A 14,539-nucleotide genomic window follows, 5' to 3' on the forward strand; every position below is an offset into this window, starting at 1 on the left:
GCCCTTATTTGGGGTAGCAGTCTGGCCTAAGGTAAGCTAAGTTTCTATTGCTAGTTTCAGAAAGTTTTACTTTATTTCCCCATTCATTTTTTCCACCTTCCCTGAACTTTTGGGTCACCAGGAGGCATGCAAGTCCTGTTGTATTTCCAATGCGTCATGATTCCCTGCAACACCTTCCTTGTGATGTCAGTTCCTCTTCTTCATCTATTGCCTCTATCATCCCATACCTAGAAATGATTTGTTCCAGGAATATCTTTGTGACAGAGCAGGACGCTGCTGAGGCTACATGAAATGCTTCCAGCCACCTTGTAAGCTGGCACACTATCACTAGGAGGTATTTAAGTTGCCCAGCCCTGGACATCACAGTCAAATCTACGTGGTACCACTGGAAGGGTTGCCCTGCCCAGTGTTGGCCTCCATTTTTACCATTTACTTTGCTTATTATCTACTTCAACACATATCAAACATCCCTCGGTGGCTGCTTTTGCTAGTGCAAATAGCTCTATGGTAACAAAGATTTTCATAAAGGCATCTGCTAATCCTTTGGAGCCCCAAAGGCTTCTCTCATAAAGTTGTTTCAAAACTTCTAGGAGCAGTGACTTGGGTAACCACTGTTTGCTGTCCCTGGTGAAGCAGTTAGTTATTCTCTATATTGCCCCACTGTTTTTTATTACCTCTAGCTCCTCTGGCAGGAAACACATTTCATCCAGCAGTGGCTAGGCCACTAAGAGTAAGGGGGAGATCTTAGATACTTCTGGCAGACTTGCCGTGCCATTTTCTGAGCTTCTTTGTCTGTCAGTCAATTATGTGTTTCCTCCTATGAAAATCCTACCTGATGTCCTCTGGCATATGCATGCCATCTATATATATATGCCACCTATAGCGAGCTTTTGTGGTAGATTCACCACTGTCAACAAAACAAATCACTTTTGCTTTTGAATCAGAACTGAATACTGAAATTTTATCATCAAAACATATGTCCAGATAAGCCTATAAACCATCACTTTTTAGAAACAAGTTTTGCTTTAACTGGAACAAAACAGACCAGGCCCATTTTCCTGCAATTCCAAAGGATCACAGAAATGTAGAATCATTGGAAGGCTTGGGATGGCTGCTTCAGTTTGGTTGTCCTCATCCTCCAGCCATACTGTATACCAGAGTCAGTTGGGAATGACGCTCTTGGCTCCCTTGTTGTTGACCAAGGGGCATGACATTTCTTCGGCTGGAGCCACAGCCTTAGCAGTCTTTTTGTTAATGGCCAAACCCTTTGCAACTGGCACAATGATACTCTGACAAACAGGGACTTCTAATGGGTCCCCTGTCTCTTCTCCCATTGCCCCTTTCTCCACGGTTTTGATATACATCCCAAAGATTTCTTAAAAAATTCCACCCCTTACAACGAAGATATATTACCCCCTATAGAATAACATAATAGTGACACAAAACACAAAAACAATGTTCTATTTCCCATTTTCACACTTAATCATTTGAAAGAAAGGTCCAGACTTTCATTTTCCGGTGGCACCATTTTCCTGCACACCAGCATGTGTAGCTCACGTCTTTGGGTTTAAGAGTGGTTATGTAAATGTCTTGCCAGCTAATTGCAGCTACCTGACAGATGTTCCACAGCAGTTTGAGTTGGTTTCTGAAGCGTGCTTTCAAAGCGATTCCTCCAGCACTTCTCACTTGCTGTGCTTCAGTTGTTGCAGAGCAGTTTGGTGCGCAGGCTGAATTTCCTCCTGGTGGAGCCAGGCTGGCAGATGTCTGTAATTGAGGCATCCTTGGGACATTTCAGCCACCAGTGGGCCACAGGACCAACGGCAGATGTAATCCAAGGTAAAGCTCCACAAATGTAATTGGTGTGGGTGTTGGATTTCCAGCCCCCACGCTGTAACGCCATAGACTTGCTCCTGTTGCACCATAGTGCTTGCTAGCAAGAACCTAGCAGAGTGACATACACATTTCAAAGCTGAAAGGAGAGCATTCAAGAAGATTTATGCTGAAGAATAGTGCCTGAGCCAGCACCAGACACTTGTTTTTGGAGAGATGAACTGTATCATGGAAGTTGAGAGAAGATTCTGTAGAGGATCACATTCCTTTTGAAAAGGAGGAAATGGGATTCGATTTTGGGTGTTTCTAGCACTTGGGTTTCACAGAAGACAGCACAGATCATGTAATCCCATACCTGTTACAGCCCACTGCAATATTTTAGAAATCCAGAAGCAAATAATGAAATAGGACACGCTCGTCAATTAGGTAACTGACAAACGCTGCAGGAATCTCGTGTTCTTCGTGCGCCTTCACAGCTGCTGCTTACCCAACCTGCTGTGGAGCGGCACCACACACATCACTCATTCAGCTGAGATTAGTACTGAAGAGTACACCATTACCACAGCGGGACTACGGTTCTGGATAAACCCAACACACTGACAATGTCCGTGACGGAGCTTTTATCATATATGATAAAATTATACATATTTGCGCAGTGACTGCACACACCAAAACGCCCGGCTGGCAAAGCAGCGCGGGCAGCTGCCGGCGCTCGGTCCCTTTAAGGGCCACGGCGCTGTGCTGGCGAGGTGCCTGTGCCTTTAATTGCTGGCCCCGCCCACGAGCCTCGCGACCCAGGCGCCCAAAGTACGGCGTGGGGTAGGGGGGGTCTCGTGACTCGGCTTGGCCTGCCCTAGCGGCCTTGGGGAGTGTGGGGTCTCACGGCGCTACCGCCGCCGTGGGGCTGGGGTCGGCATCGGGCGGGTTGGGGCGGGCTGCGGCCTGCGGCCTGGTTGGCTGGCTGGCTGGAGAGGTTGGGGCAGGGAAGGCGAAGGTTGCCAGACGGACGTCCCGCTGCCCAGGCGGCGGCCAGAACAGCCTGGCGGGTTCCGGGTCGGGGGGCGGACTGCCGGAGCGGGGGTAGGAGGGCGCTCTGCCTGACGTCGGCCCGGTGTCGTCCCGGGCCCAGGTGCAGCCCGGAGGGCTCTGGCGCCGTCCGTGCTTCGCGCCATGGCTATGAGGGAGCTGGTGGAGCCGGAGTGCGGGGGCTCCAACCCCCTTCTGAAGCTGGCCGGCCACTTCACCCAGGACAAGGCCCTGCGGCAGGAAGGGCTCCAGGGATCCCTCGGCTGGCCTCCGGGAGCGGCGGGCGCCGCCGCCGTGAGTGTCGAGGGGCGCTTCGCTCGCTGAGGGCAGCCGCGGGCGGGTGTGGGACTGCGCTGCTTCGCGTTGGAAAGGGGCTGTAGGGCCGCCCCGTCTGTCGGCGGGCTGGCGGGGCGTGGTCTTGCTGGTAGTGGCCGTGTCCGGGGGTGCTGGCAGGATGCTCGTGGCTGTGGGGGGGCCGCACGCCTTACTGATGCAGCGGCTAACCCGGAGGGGGTGGTGGGAAGTTTGCGCGACGTGGTGCGGGGTGTTCCTGTGCCTATAGCTTGGACTCGTGCTGACAGCCAGTGCGAGGAAGTGTGGTCAGCCTAAACAGGACGGAGAGGAGGATGTGTGCTGGTTGACGTGCTGTGTGGATAGCCCAAGCTGTTGAGATGATTGCCCACTGTTACTTCTAGGTATCCAAGCCACTGGGAGTAGCCTCTGAAGATGAGGTAAGAACAAATAGATGCATCTCCTTATTCCCTTTCTCTTCAATGCTTAGTTTGCTTTTTTTCCTCTATCTAATTTTACTTTTCCGCCAAGTCTGTTTCTTTTTTCTGCTCCGTGGCTCTACTTTTTTATCTTCCATGTTTTAGATGATGAATGTTAATCTCTCACTGTCTTTGGTAGCTGGTTGGAGAATTCCTACAAGGGCAGAATGCCCCATTACTGTCCCATGCACCCCAGACCTTTAAGATGGATGACCTGTTGGCTGAGATGCAGGAGATCGAACAGTCAAGCTTCCGACAGGCGCCTCAGCGAGGTGAGGGGAGCTGGAGTAGATGGATGATGGAAAAGGTCTCAGTGTTGTGGTTAAACTCTTAGCAGGGTGGCTCCCTCTATTGTGAGGTTATGTGGAGCACTGTTTCCAACTTTGGACTTCCCAGTACACTGATATATTCTAATGAGTCCACTGGAGATCAGGAGGTAGAATACGTGGTGTAAGAGAAAAAGGTGAAGGAAGTAAGTTTCTTCAGTCTGGAGGAGTGTCAGGGGAGTAGGAGTGGATCTAATTGTCTTCAGCAGCAGTAGCTGGGATCTTTGTGCTGATAAACAGCAAGAGAATGAGAGGTAGAGAAGTAAGGAAATGTATTCCCTTGGTGGACAGTTCAGCACTGCAGCAGATGCTTAGGGATTCTGGGGAGTCTCCAGACTTCAAGAAGTTCAGAAGCTGCTTGGTCAGTACTCTGAAATATCAGATCTAACTGCAGTGTCTTTTATTTTTTTTTTTTCTAAGACTTGCAACCTTCAGAGATTCCTTCTAAGTAGAATCTTCTGGTGATTTTATTCTGATAAAGAGGAAGGACCTGATCAGAGATGATGATGGCTTCCTGAAGGTGCCTTTGAGTCCTCTCGCATTCACTTGTGTTTTTCTTCTAGCTCCAGGTGTGGCAGCCCTTGCACTGTCTGAAAACTGGACCCAGGAGTTCTTGGCTGCAGCAGATACCGCTGGTGATGTCACTTCAGATTACAATGAGGCTGACTGGTCACAGGAATTCATTGCTGAAGTGACAGGTGAAGGGTCCTTTTTGGATTGTCACTGTGATGTTGCCCAGTCACATTCTTGCATGCAGTGTAGTTAGTGAGTTCAAAACTGGAATCATGCTTTTGGAGCAGCTTTAAAAAGGAGGAGGGAAAAAAAAAGACTGCTTTGGAGTGGATTAGCTAAATTGCTCGCTATTTGGTGTGGAAGCTTTTATTTGGGCACAAGATCTTTTTATTTTCAGATTGGGTTACTTGGAGAACTTGGGAGAAGCAAGCTATTCAAGCTGCTTTTATTAAAGTTATGGTTCAACTAATGTAATTTCTGGAGATGCTCTGATGCTGCTTCTTCCTTATGTATACTCCAGTTCTCACTATGTTTTCCTTTGGTACTAAGGTAAATGCAGTTTGGAGTGCTTTTTTTTTTTAAAAAAAATCCATTTTTAAATGGATTTTATGAAGAGGGAGAGGAGAAATTTTTGAGGAGAAAAGTGCATTCTCACAAGTTGGGAAAAATGGAAAATGAGTATTTTTGGACCTAAGTGTAAGCTTTCTGTTCTAAACAAGGTGGTAGTTTATCTGAAAAGCCATCTTCCTTTGTGTATAGAGCTGTGTGTTGAATATGGTCTTTTGACCATCTAGGACTTAACCTGGAAATTATGTGTAAGATTTAACTAGATTCTTTTCTGTTCCCTGGGGGTGGCCACTGTAGAAAGTCAGATAGTTCCATTCATTGATCAGCAGTCTTGATACTCCTGGCAGTAAAAGTCAACACCTCCCAAGTCTATGAGACAGTTGTGACAGTTGTGTTCTTCCTAAATGGTGATTTTGACAGAGGCTTGTAGTGCATTGTTGATTTCCTTGACCTACATGGTATCTCTCATGGAGCAGCTGTTTAAATAATGAAGTGGAAGTAGAAAGTAAAGATGTTGCCACCATAGAGGTGTTTGTATTAATGCTTTGTCTGTATCTAAGGCTTGATTATTATTTTTTGTTCAGGACACGGAAGAAACAGGTATTGACGATCTTTCTTTGAAGAGGTCTTTACTGCGTGTGTTAGATAAGAGTATAAGAATATGTAAAATGATGAAAGTGGAATCTGAAGTTAAGCTTAGTGATGTTCTGCTTATCTCACTCTTCTTCCCTGTCCTAATGTCCTATGCAGATCCACTGTCCGTGTCTCCTGCCAAGTGGGCAGAAGAATACCTTGAGCAGTCAGAGGAGAAACTGTGGCTGGGGGAATCAGAAGACCAGTCAGTAGCAGATAAATGGTAAGTCTCTAGTCTCAAGACCAGTTATTGCTGCTAGGCTTCTGCGTGGATGAAGGTTAGACAGATGGCAGAGAAATCTTGAATGCTTCTGAATCACTTACCTAGACAGTGTTCTCCTTAGTTTTAGAGAAGGGAGAAAATGATGCTTAAGAGATCACTATTTTCCTAGATTCTAGTTTCTGGAAATGCTGTGATCTTGTAGTCTACTATAATTGCATAGGTAGTGAAAAGCTCCTTAACGTGATTTCAGTAGTTGTTGCAGTAACTCCTGCTCAAGCAGAATTTGTTTTCTGCTCCTCAATAGATGCATTTTCAGTTTGAGAAATCTCAGGTGCTAGATCCAATAGTTGTAGACTTTCATCACTTCATTCTTCTTATTTGACAAACTGCATCAAGCTTTTCCTTTGCATATTTCTAGATTTGGCCATTCACATAACATTTTCAAATATTTCTGTGTGGTAAAGATCAGTCTATTACTAAAAATCTTCTCTGTGTAGGTACATGTGGACTGTGGTCAAGTTTTTAGGTAGCAAAATGTAAACAAGCACTTGAGCTACTTAGATCTTTCTCTAAAACAGACTATACCTATTTAGATACTTCTTTCTCCTTGCTTTTGATTTTTTAGGTATCTTTTTGCAAATATTGAAGTTACTGAGTTCTCCTGTTCCAGTGACATTGCCAAAACTGACAATACAGGTTGCACCTAGAATATTATTAGAATCTATCCCACTTTAAGCCATACGAAACTATGTGCTCTCTGTGAGCTCTTTATCTTTTTCAGAGTTGCTGCTTTTTCAAAACGCTGTTGTGCTTCCATAAAAACAGCCTACTTTCTTTGTTGCTGCAATGTTCCTGTATGAGGCTATGCTTGATGGTGCCAGTACTTGTGGTGCTTGATAGCATGGTTGTGCCACTCTTTTGCAGGCTTAACCTAGTAGTAATTTTGAATTTTTACAAGCTAATTTTGAACTCCAGAGTCTGTTAGGAAGGATTGTATCCCTCAGTACTTGTCTACCCCATTCAGTGGACTGCTAATGAAAGAGGCTGCTGTTGCCTAGTTTCAAACCGTTTCTTTCCCTTTAACTGATTATTTTAAAAAGGTATGAAGAATATCAATCTGAAGATGATCTGAAGAAAACTGCTAGTGATTTTCTTTCTAAAGTGGATGATCCAAAACTCAACAGTTCTGAGGTGAGGAATGCTGTGAAAGGGGCTGACAGGTATCTAATGTGTCTAAAGAGTTTGATGAACGGAGAAGAGGGAAGGCAATAAAGGAAAAAAGGCCTGCTATCCAGTGCTTCCACTTCTTCTCTGTTTCCTAGAAGTTCAGCCCTTCAATTCCCACAAAATATTTTATCTTTCTGTAACTACACTATGGTGAAGAGCTTTCCTGCCCACTTCTCTAGCCTTCTGTGCTCACTTTGCAGAGAGAATTCCTATCTGTAAAGAAAGAAGGGGGGCATAGATAGAAATGTTTTTGGCAAAGCGTCTGCCCAGCTCCACCCTTGTTTCATTTCTTTGCCACAGTTCCTAAAGTTTGTCCGCCAGATTGGAGATGGCAGGGTATCGATCGAAGCTAATCAGGTGACCCACAGAGACCAAGATCAGGCAGAGCAATGGGCAGCTGAGTTTATGCAGCAGCAGGTAGGAGCCTCAGCCCTGTGTGCACTGAAGGAGGAAAGGTCTTTGTGACAGTGCACAGTCTGTGAGCGAGGGATAATGAATGGCAAGTCTGCATTTCAGCAGTGCTTTACTTACTAATGACTAGATGTGGGAGGTAAGGGAGGGACTGTTGGGCTCGTCAGAGCAAAGTCTAGCCAGATGCTGGGAAGATATCTGGGCACTGTCAGTGTTCTCTTCTTCTGTAGTACCTGGGAGGGAGGAAGGAAGTATCCAAAATAACTCCTCTCCATTTCTCAAGGCCATCAGTTCTTGCTGATGGGAAGGAGAGGTCATCGCAGACCCTCCAGGACATTGGGATGTGTGCTGAGGTTACCAAACCCTAAAAAGAAAGGTGTGTTTCTGTTTCCAAACTCCCAGGGGGCATCCGATGCCTGGGTGGATCAATTTGCGCGATCTGGGAACATACCAGCTCTTGATACGGAATTTGAGCAGGCAAAGACTGCTGTGGAGGTAAAGCTGAAGGAGGAGGAGGGCTGGGGTAACATTTGAGAGCCCGTGGCAGGGTTAACTCTCCTTTGCATGTATTGAGGAGGGCTAGAAACATTTAAGAGGGCATGCTTTGTGGTGTTTGTAGAGCTCAGTTAAAAGTTGAGGTACGCCAGTCACTTTCTGTTCTCCCTTCAGTCAGATGTGGATTTCTGGGACAAACTTCAGGCAGAATGGGAGGAGATGGCCAAGAGAGATGCAGAGGCTCACCCTTGGCTTTCTGATTATGATGACCTCAGCTCTTCTTCATATGACAAGGTAATACAGGTCAGCGTTTTCTAGCTCTGTGATGAGCTGCCTTGAGGAAGCTGGCAGGTTGTCTGCTTTGCAGGTGAGTTCCATAGATCCCCAAATGCTGTTAAGGTTTCTTCTTGTGCTGTTATTTACTGTTGCATGTGCCCTTATTCTAGGTTAGCTAGGAGTTAAATGCTGTTGTCATTTATTCTGATCTGCAAGTGCTGTCTAGTTCTTGTTCACTACCAAGTGCCAGTTAATGCTGGGATTGCTTGCAATGAGTGCAAGTGCCCACTCCCACCCAGAGCTGGTAAGCTAAGCACCAGCTATTTAATCACTGTTGCAGTTTACTTCATGTCTGATATAGTCTAAGATTCAGAGGAATCTTTCAGGATAGAGCAGGCAGAAAGAAGAGCTGCTTTTCTCTAATCTGCTACAAGCTAGTAGACAGAGTGGGGTTGCTACTCGCTCTGCTGTCTGAGCATTCCTGATGCAGCTGGACCAGACTGTGATATCCTGTAGAAAGTGCTTTTCTGCCTAGCATCACCTGGCACTAGCCCTCTGCTTGTTTCTGCTGCTAGGGTTACCAGTTTGAAGAAGATAATCCCATGAGAGATCATCCTGACGCATTTGAAGAAGGGCGAAAGCGCTTGGAGGAAGGTGACCTCCCCAATGCTGTCTTGCTGTTTGAGGCTGCAGTGCAACAGAAGCCAGATCATATGGAGGTGAGTGAGACTAATGGTAGCAGGCCTTGGCTTGGTGTTGTCCTTCTTGGATCCTTTACCTTTGAGATGTCAGGGTGTGTGTAGAAAGCTCATCACAATCAGCTGTGCAGGACATATGAAAACATTTCACTTGTCTGTGGCTCTGGATTTGTAGCTGGTGTGTGTGAATCCTGAGGAGGATGGTGGGCAAGAATGTTTAGGGCTGAAGTCAGATGCACAAAGTCTTCTGCTCAAAGCTGTGTGAAATCATAAGAGTGCATGCATGAAGCCAAGATAAGAAGCTCTTATCTCTTTTAAGTTGCTTTTGTGGAAGACTTAGTTGGCTTTATGAGCCTGGAGGTGCTTGTGATAATGACATTCTTTAGTATGGGTATTAAAAGCAAATTCTTAGCAGTTAGCTGCACTAGAGGTTGTGGTTAGGACCTGGATCTGTTAGGAAATGCCATCTCTCAATTCTTTTGAGTAACATGAGTGTCTCTGAAGGCTTTATTTGAAGTTGTATACCAGAAAATGATTTTTACACTGAGACGTGTTCCAGCAGTTAATTCAGTGAATGCTTCCTCCGTACAGCTTCTGTAGGATGGATTAAGAAATAGTTTGTGCCTTTCTTCAGAAGTAGAGCACATAAATGTTCTCATAAGGATGAGATGGAGTGCAAACATGCATGTGCTGCTGTCTGTCTCTGAAGTGCCTATGTCAGAAGAGCCAGGAAGGCTGAATTCTCATTGGGACTGATTCAAGTCCTCCTCAAATAGTAATTTGAAAGGAAGCACATGTTCTGAAAATCTGCTCTTGCTTTGAAGTGGTCAAGAGGAAATCCTTGAGAACTGGACAGTCTTTCAAACTGTTGGAGCTGTGGGCTAGGCGTAATAGCTGAGACCTTAGGAGTAGAAATCTTGAACCTTTCTGGCTAGCTGTATTGAGGAAAGTTCTGAATTCTTCTGCTGTAACTGTGGAAAGGACAGGAAGTCAAGTTCAGATGGTACAATGGTAGACTTGTACTTTTTTTTTTGCTGCAAAGGAAATTCCATAGTCACCTTGGTCCAAAGTACAACTTTGTTGGATCTCAGCTCTTCTGCCCTCAGAACACTGTGCTGTTCTGGCTGGTGAGCTCCATGTTGCAGCTAGTCTTGTGGTGAGGCATTAGGGATTTGAGGCAGTAGATGCAGACTACCTGTTGCTTGTGGTGGCTGGCAATTGCAGTATGTCTGCTTCTCCTAATGCCTTCCTTCTTTGAGACATTTGACGCTGCACTTCATGTGACTTAAGTTCATAAAGCAGTTACTTCATGCTGACAAATCCAGCAAGCTAGCTGGCCTACTTACAGGCAAGGGATGTGGTCATCAACATAAGGTGAATGGATATTTACTGTGGATTTAGCACTTTAAATATTCCATATGTCAACTGCCTGGAAATTGAAGTTTTTTTTTAATGTACAGGTGTCATGATGATTGAAGAGCCAAGAAAATAACAGTGCTTCTGCTTTGTGGGCAATTTTCTAAAATTTTTACTTGCCAGTGGACTGTATATACACAAATATATTCAGCTGCCTGCCTTGAAGGTCCCGTTATTAGCACGATTGCTATACAATTTTGTTTTTAGAAAAGCTGAGATCTGCTTTTCCCTCCTTCCTGTGTTTTTGACTACAGTTAAAAGCTAAAGTTAGACACTGTGCAATTTTAGAGGGTAAAGCTGCAAACTGTTGCTTTATGGTAGCTTTCTTGGTACACATTCATTTCTTTTCACCAAAACTCCACTCTTACTGTCCTTCATAGCATGTGAACCAGAAAGCCTATATATCTTTCCAGATTAAATTTATAGGTGTGTGGCTAATATAAGGGCTGCTCTGAAAGTAGTGCCTCCTATTTTATCACATTGGCCTGTGATATCAGAGGCGGATGCTGGTAGGATGGCAGAAGAGGTTGAACCTTCCCATCAGTATTCTGTCACGTTTTGTTGCCTTGTGGCAGATGGCAGCAGAGGGACAGTCTGACAAAATGGCATCTGACATGGAAGTGTACATGAAGCAAAGGTGTTTGTGTGTTTAATCTCAGATCTAATCTCTGTGCCTGTTTATTTTTTCTGGATCTGAGGAAATCTGACTTTATGCATCTTTTTTCCTTCAGGCCTGGCAATACCTGGGAACCACCCAAGCAGAGAATGAACAGGAACTCTTGGCAATCAGCGCTCTCAGGCGGTGAGTGTTGCAAAAGATCTGAGCAGGGGTCTTTATCTTGTGCATAATGCCCCGAGGACCATGTAGTGTGTTTTGTGTTCTGTTTTGATTGTGTTATCACCTATGATATGATTTCTTGATTTTAATATGGTGGTTGTTTCTCTTTGTGTGACATACAGGTGCTTGGAACTGCAGCCTGGTAACCTTACAGCACTTATGGCTTTAGCGGTCAGCTTCACCAACGAGTCCTTGCAGAAGCAGGCATGTGAGACCCTGCGGGACTGGCTACGCCATAAACAAGCCTATGCCCACCTACTGGAGAAGGAACCAGAGGAGAATGCCTCAGAGACAAATCTTGGGACTTCCAAGCGTGTACTAGGGTCCCTGCTGTCTGAGTGAGTTGGGGATACAAATCTTAGCCTACAGATGAGAAGTATCTTGGAGAATTGGGGCTGGGTCGGGCAGGTGTTAGATTGGGCAACCCAAGGTCAGCTTGTTCTACAGTATACAAATGTCCTTGTTCCATGCTTTTCCAGCTCACTTTTTGTGGAAGTCAAAGAGCTGTTCTTAGCAGCTGTGCGCAGCAACCCCTCAACTGTTGATCCTGATGTTCAGTGTGGCCTGGGTGTCCTTTTCAACCTTAGTGGCGAATACGAGAAGGCTGTGGATTGCTTCAGTGCCGCACTTAGTGTGCGCCCCAATGTAAGAAAGGGCAGAGTGGGGGTGCTGGAGGTACCTAGAGTTTTGTGGGTGGAGGTGCTGTGTGTACTGTGAGGTACATCTTCTGAAGCAGAGGAGCAAGGCAGACACGTTGGTTAGGAAGGGATGGCTTGGAACTTAAAAAAGAGCCAGTTTGGTTTAGTCTTTTCTCTCTGTCCCCTTTTCCAGGATCATCTCCTATGGAACAAGCTTGGTGCCACGCTGGCCAATGGGAATCGCAGTGAGGAAGCTGTGGCCGCATATCGGCGGGCACTGGAGCTCCAGCCAGGATATATCCGGTCTCGATACAACTTGGGCATCAGCTGCATCAACTTGGGTGCCCACCGGTGAGCAGAGGATGTGTAAATCTGCAGTGACCTATGAGGTTGCATATCTGTGTGGGAGAGAGACTGTGATAGGTTACTAGGACAGTGCTGTGCTGCCTGCAGCCTTCTGGTAGCAATAGGCAGACAGTGAATGAGTAGAATCCGCCCTGAGAAGATGCCAGGCAGATGCACTTGCAGTGGAGGCCATCTGGACTTGAATTCCTGATAAGAGGGAAAGCGGGATCACTAGTGGTTTTGGAGCGGGGAAGGATGTGCTAAAGAGGGGGGGAAACTGTTGTAAAGGGGAAGAAATAGCAGTTCAGAAGCAAATGGGGAGGGTATATGAGATGTACCATCTCCAATAAGCATGTGTATGTTCTCATGTTGACAGTGAAGCTGTGGAGCACTTCTTAGAGGCTTTGCACATGCAGCAGAAGAGCCGAGGTCCACGGGGGCAGCAAGGCGCTATGTCTGACAACATCTGGAGCACCCTCCGCATGGCCCTCTCCATGCTGGGGCAGAGTGACCTGTATGGAGCAGCTGATGCCCATGACCTTCCCACGCTGCTTAGGGCATTTGGCCTCCAGCAGTGACTCTGGGATCAGCTTCCCTGCGAGTGCAGATTTGGCCCAGCCCAGCTGTGACCTTCTCTAGGGAGAAAATGTTCACTTGGGTACACACACACCTTTGCTCTATTAGGGCAGATCACTTGCAACTATTTCTTTTTTTTTTTTTTTTAATTTCCTGCTGAAGTGTGCAACTTCCCCTACCTGTTGTTTGTGACCTGAGGATCTCTGAGTGGTTTACATTATCACATCTATGGCTGACTGACGCTCTGCTGCCAAGCAGATGGTCAAAGTGGGGAAATGAGAAGCTTTCCCAGATGGCATGTGCAGTGGTGCCCAGTATGGCTTTGAGACCTCATAGTAGCCATTCTGGAGAGAGTACCTGCTGGACATGTTTCAAAGGCAGGCTGCTTTGGTGGGACGAGATTGATGTTAAGTGAAGCAGTGGAAAACAAAAAAAATCTGGATTTGAGTATGCTTCCCCCATGTATGTGCTTGTATGTGTATGTATGTGGGTTACTAGGGAAAGCTGAGGGCAGCAGTCCATTTTCCTTGGGTAATACTAAATTTATGGTACAGTCAGATGATGATTTCTCATTTGGGAACCTCTGAGAGCAGAGTAGTGTACTTGTGCTACGGACGTGAGTGGACCGTAGGGATAAAAGGAGGTCCCAGAGTTCAGATTTGAGACAATGTGATAGGAATAAAAGCCTAACTATAACCTCCCCTCCCAGAATATGGTAGGGAAAGGTCAAGTCTTAATTTTCACTTGATCATCTGTCATTGTTTTTACTTTGTGCAGAAGTCCCCCATCTTGACTGTAACTAAATCTTGTTCATTATAAATATCTGTATATGATTCTGCTGGGGAAAATGTTTTTTTTAATTGTAAAATATTTTGTATAATAGGGGAGAGAATTAAAATTGCCAAAATTACATCTTTCTCTGTGTGAATCTGTTGAAGCTGCATGCGGTGGGTAGTGTAGTACTCTGCAGGTACAGGCCCACTGGAATGAGAAACATAAATCTGCATCGTTGTCTCCCTTTTCCACCCAGGCTTTGTTTTATTGATAGCTCATGCAAATGAAGCGTTAAGGACCTCATTTTGCTGTAGCCTCAGGCTTCAACAATAATGAATCTTCTGTGAGCCTGCAGAAGAGCTTCCCTGTGGCTTCATCAAGGGCAGATCTTGCCTGACCAATCTGGTGGTCAGATTCTATCAGTCTGAATCAATCTTCTATGGTGGAGTGACTGCTTTGGTGGACAGAGGAAGGGCAATGGATGTCATCTATCTGGACTTCTACAAAGCCTTTGACGTGATCCCTCCCCACATCCTTCTCTCTAAATTGAAGAGGTATGGATTTGAAGGATGTACTTAGGTGGATTAAAAATTGGTTGGCTGATTACAGCCACAGGTTGTGATCAATGGTTCTGCATCGGGGTGAAGGCTGGTCACAAGTGGTGTCCCTCAGGGATCGGTCTTGGGACCAGTGCTCTTCAGCATCTTCATCAATGACCTAGATGATGGCATCGAGTGCACCCTCAGCAAGTCTGTGGATGACATCAAGCTGAGTGGTGAAATCCATACACTGGAAGGAAGGGAAGCCATCCAGAGGGACCTGGACAGGCTGGAAAAGTGGGCCTATGAAAACCTAATGAGGATCAGTAAGGCCAAGTGCAGGGTGCTGCAGTTGGGTCAGGGCAATCCCAGGTATTTATACAAACCGGGCGAAGATCTCCTTGAGAGCAGCCCGGCG

General features: G+C 45.9%; 1 protein-coding gene across 2 annotated transcripts; it reads left to right on the plus strand.

Moving 5' to 3' along the window:
- Window positions 1–2,932: 2,932 nt before the first annotated feature.
- Window positions 2,933–13,718, plus strand: PEX5 (peroxisomal biogenesis factor 5). 2 transcript variants are annotated; one of them, XM_042810615.1, is made up of 15 exons: window positions 2,933–3,150; window positions 3,552–3,587; window positions 3,766–3,898; window positions 4,516–4,650; window positions 5,783–5,888; window positions 6,989–7,079; window positions 7,416–7,532; window positions 7,929–8,021; window positions 8,196–8,315; window positions 8,873–9,016; window positions 11,143–11,213; window positions 11,372–11,587; window positions 11,729–11,894; window positions 12,081–12,238; window positions 12,609–13,718. In XM_042810615.1, the coding sequence occupies exons 1-15, from the start codon at window positions 3,001–3,003 to the stop codon at window positions 12,808–12,810; spliced, it is 1,938 nt and encodes a 645-aa protein (XP_042666549.1). In that variant the 5' UTR covers window positions 2,933–3,000; the 3' UTR covers window positions 12,811–13,718. The 2 variants fall into 2 exon arrangements, with proteins under 2 accessions (XP_042666549.1, XP_042666550.1); XM_042810616.1 differs by lacking the exon at window positions 7,416–7,532.
- The last annotated feature ends 821 nt before the right edge of the window (window positions 13,719–14,539 follow it).

The sequence above is a fragment of the Centrocercus urophasianus genome, unplaced genomic scaffold, assembly GCF_019232065.1.
Source record: "Centrocercus urophasianus isolate 14NV4802_14NV808 unplaced genomic scaffold, USGS_Curo_1.0 seq_12, whole genome shotgun sequence".
NCBI classification, from domain to species: domain Eukaryota; kingdom Metazoa; phylum Chordata; class Aves; order Galliformes; family Phasianidae; genus Centrocercus; species Centrocercus urophasianus.